Source organism: Triticum aestivum, chromosome 6A (assembly GCF_018294505.1).
Source record: "Triticum aestivum cultivar Chinese Spring chromosome 6A, IWGSC CS RefSeq v2.1, whole genome shotgun sequence".
Lineage (NCBI taxonomy): Eukaryota > Viridiplantae > Streptophyta > Magnoliopsida > Poales > Poaceae > Triticum > Triticum aestivum.
The window spans coordinates 429,393,445-429,397,329 of NC_057809.1; the positions used below are offsets into that span (position 1 = coordinate 429,393,445).

The 3,885-nt window shown below is 56.4% G+C and overlaps 1 protein-coding gene across 1 annotated transcript; it reads right to left on the reverse strand.

Annotated features, from left to right (window-relative positions):
* Positions 1-210: 210 nt before the first annotated feature.
* Positions 211-1,857, reverse strand: LOC543133 (ammonium transporter 1 member 2). Its single transcript, XM_044547578.1, has one exon. The coding sequence runs from the start codon at positions 1,782-1,784 to the stop codon at positions 273-275; it is 1,512 nt and encodes a 503-aa protein (XP_044403513.1). The 5' UTR covers positions 1,785-1,857; the 3' UTR covers positions 211-272.
* Positions 1,858-3,885: the final 2,028 nt, after the last annotated feature.

Consider the following 3,885-nt stretch of genomic DNA (forward strand, 5'->3'; position numbering starts at 1 on the left):
AACGCAACCACGGCAAAAAGAAAAGAAAAAAAGTCAGGCGCGCGTCTAGCTACTACGAGGGCTACGCGGTCACGTAGGTGGGCTGACTTTTTTTTTTTTTTTTTTTGCGGGAAAGGTGGGCTGACTTTGCATGCGGCTAGAAAGAGGCTTCGGCGCCACAGCGATCGAACGGCCCCGGAGGCGGCTGATCAAACCAACAAATCATCCGCCTGTTTTTAAACATTTCCCGTGTATGAAATATGTGTATCCGTTATTACAGCATATATAAATCACTAGACCGAGCTGCTCGGGGACGTGGCGTCGGCCGCGACCTGCGAGGTCTGCGCCGACTTGAGCATGAACCCTCCGACGCTGCCGCCGGCGCCGCGGCCCGGCCTGCTGCTGGAGTCCTCGTCGGTGTAGGCGTACGCGAACCCACCGTGCCGCGTCTGGTCCATGCCGGCCATCTCGTCCTCGGCGGAGATGCGCAGCAGCCCCAGCTTGTTGAGCGCCAGGAACAGCGGGCCCATGGTGCAGCTCACCCACGCCGCGATCACCAGGATCAGCACCACGTGCGCGCCCAGCAGCCGCCCTCCGCCGCCCATGAACAGCCCGTACGGCCGCCCCGGCGCGCCGTAGATCTGCTCCACGTACTCCCTGCGCGCGAACAGCGCCGTGAAGATGACGCCCCACGCGCCGCACCCGCCGTGCAGCTGCGCCGCCTCCAGCGGGTCGTCGAACTTGAACCTGGCGGCCAGCTTGTTCAGCCCGATGAGCACCCACGCCGACACGAACCCGCAGATGATCGCCGCCCACGGGTCCACCACGGAGCACCCCGCGGTGATCGCCGCGAAGCCGCCCAGGAGGCCGTTGCAGACGTCCAGCACGTTCCAGTGCCCCGTCTGGAGCCTCTTCCCGAACAGCGTCGTCAGCGCCGCCGTGCTGCCGGCGAGGGTGGTCGTCACGGCCGCGCGGCCTACCGCCGACCACTGCCCGTGGATGCTGCCGGGCGGGCCGTAGGACTTGAGGATGGTGAGGAACGAGCCGGGGTTGAACCCGTACCAGCCAAACCACAGCAAGAAGGTGCCCAGGACGACGAGCGACGCGCTGTGCCCGCGCAGCGCCACCGCTCGTCCGGCGTGGTCGAACCGCCCAATGCGGGGGCCCTCGATGAGCGCGCCCCAGAGCCCGGCCACGCCGCCGACCATGTGGACAACCCCGGACCCGGCGAAGTCGATGACGCCGGAGTTGAAGAGCAACGGCCCCGACGTCCGGGAGGCGGAGGCCCAGCCGTCGGCGGACCAGATCCAGTGGGACACCACAGGGTAGACGAAGCCGGTGAGGAAGGCCGAGTAGATGAGGTAGGCCACGAACTGCGTCCGCTCCGCGATGGAGCCGGAGGTTATCCCGGCCGCGGCGATGGCGAAGGCCCACTGGAAGAGGAAGAAGCTGTAGTCGAAGCCGACCTGGGGAACGTCACGGAGGCCGAAGAAGTGCTTCCCGATGAAGCCGTTGGAGGGCGTACCGAAGGCGAAGGCGAAGCCGAAGAGGTAGTAGAAGAGCGCGCCGGCGGCGGCGTCGAGCACGTTGGTGAGCATGATGTTCATGGTGTTCTTGGCCCGGACGGAGCCCGCGCAGAGCATGGCGAAGCCGAGCTGCATGGCGAACACCAGGTAGGCGGAGAAGAGCAGGTACGTCGAGTCGATCGCCGTGGTGGTGTCCGCGAACTGGTTGCACAGGTAGTCCGTCGCGTTCGCCGCCGCCGTGCCCAGCAGCGGCGCCAGGCTCGCGGCGCACGTCGACATCTTCGGCCGCCTTGCTTCCCTTGCCTTATGACTACTCTGCTCAAGGAGCAATGGCAGGTGCAGGTGTCTGAGAGGCGCGGCGCGAGATGGAGGTGCAAACGGAGCGGACGGATTTATAGGCGAGACGGCAGCAGCGCCGGTAGCCAACCCGTTCAGTTTCTGCTTGGGCCTACCTGCCAGTGAATATTCATTCCTACGAGCTTGACGTGTGGGACACACCCCTGTGGTTGCTTGTTGCTCTTTTTGTTCCTGGTGGTTGAAAACACCCGCATGCCGGCCGCATACATCTGGAGGACCTGCATTGTTTTTTATCCATTTGCATACTTATTTCAGTTGGGCCTGACTGAGCAATTGTAGGCTAAAATCAATATATCCACTTAGTTTGGTTGTCTGTATGTCCTCTTCCTGCATCGTAGCGATGTCTTCACGTACCGTGTTTGGTTGCTCGCATTGTATGTACTCACATGGGTGCACGTTGTTTGGTTACATACGAGCATAGAGTTGTGCTCACCTTGTACCCTACTTGGTGAGCTTACCAATACTACTACACCTTTCACACGATCACACCAAACACACCAACGCCACAGCACTGCTATGACGATGAATTGGACGAAGATGACGAAATTCTTCAGTCCTAACGGCCGACACACCTTCTTGCCAACCTCAACCTTGTTGCATGAATACTCTCGCACATATTTGGAGTAGGCATCTTCTGCCGCCTGTCTAGTCTTAAACCCTCATCTGTGGTTGTTGTCGTTGTACCTTGAAACTTGTTTGTTGCAAGCTTCTCATGAACTGTAAACCCCTGAAACCCTACCTTCGAACACCACATACCACTTGCTCGGCAGTGCAAACAAGCAATAAGTTCAAGCAACAAGCATTAGAACACACAAACATCAAGCAATGAAGAACTCTAGGAGCAAGCAATGGAGCAGAAGAGCATTAGTAAGCATGCATGACCATAACAAAGTTCAACCTAGCACTACTTTGGTATCATCCTACCACCACATCTAAAAGAGGGTGTCATCCAACCACCGCAAGTTCGTGATCACCGCAGGGATCACCGTGAGGGGTTAGTATATACCACCTCACCAAAATATACAAACCCTAAAATTGTTTTCAAGCCCTAACTACACAAAATATATGTCGTCATCGTCGTCCTTGTTGCCATCGCCGTCGAGCATCATGCACGCCGTCGCCACCAGCAGAAGCAGCACTAGTAGTAGTGCTTGCCCAGCCAGGTCTTTCGGTCAGAGCACCCTGTGGTCCGCTCCCATGGCAACAAACCCAACACCCTAGGCTTTGTTGTCCAGCAGGTGGTTGAGAGCCACCATGAGAGCCTCTGGGCTGAAGCCAATATGATCCATGATGGTGTTGTAGAGCTTAGGGTGGACGGCCACACTCTTGCTCTCCCTGATGGCGGTGGCAACCTCCTTCACTGCCTCAGTCATGCTGTTGAAGACGCTCAGCTCCTCCTCCATGAAGCTTGCCCGCTTCCTCTTCCTATCAAACACAGGAACGTGCTGACAATCCTTCTCAAGAGCATCAACGTTGACGGTGTCTAACTCCTGGGTGTCTGGATACTCCGGCATCGGTGAGCCCGGCAGCTTACCAGAGCCATGGCATGCTTGCCAGTTGCCAGTTGATACGTCTTCGTCGTATCTATAATTTTTGATTGTTCCATACCAATATTATACAACTTTCATATACTTTTGGCAACTTTTTATACTATTTTTGAGGACTAACATATTGATCCAGTGCCCAGTGTCAGTTCTTGTTTGTTGCATGTTTTTTGTTTCGCCGAAAATCCATATCAAACGGAGTCCAAACGGGATAAAAACGAACGGGGATTATTTTTGGAATATATGTGAAATATGGGAAGAAAATCAACGCGAGACGGTGCCCGAGGGAGCCACTCGTAAGGAGGTTACTGCTCTTCTTCAGCCGCAAGAAAGCTAACTTTCGGAAAAAATCAGAGCAAAGGTTTCAATGCAATCGGAGTTACGGATCTCCGGATATATAAGAAACGATGAAAGGGCAGAATCCCAGAACGCAGAAACAGAGAGAGACAGAGAGACAGATCCAGTCTCGAAGGGGCTCT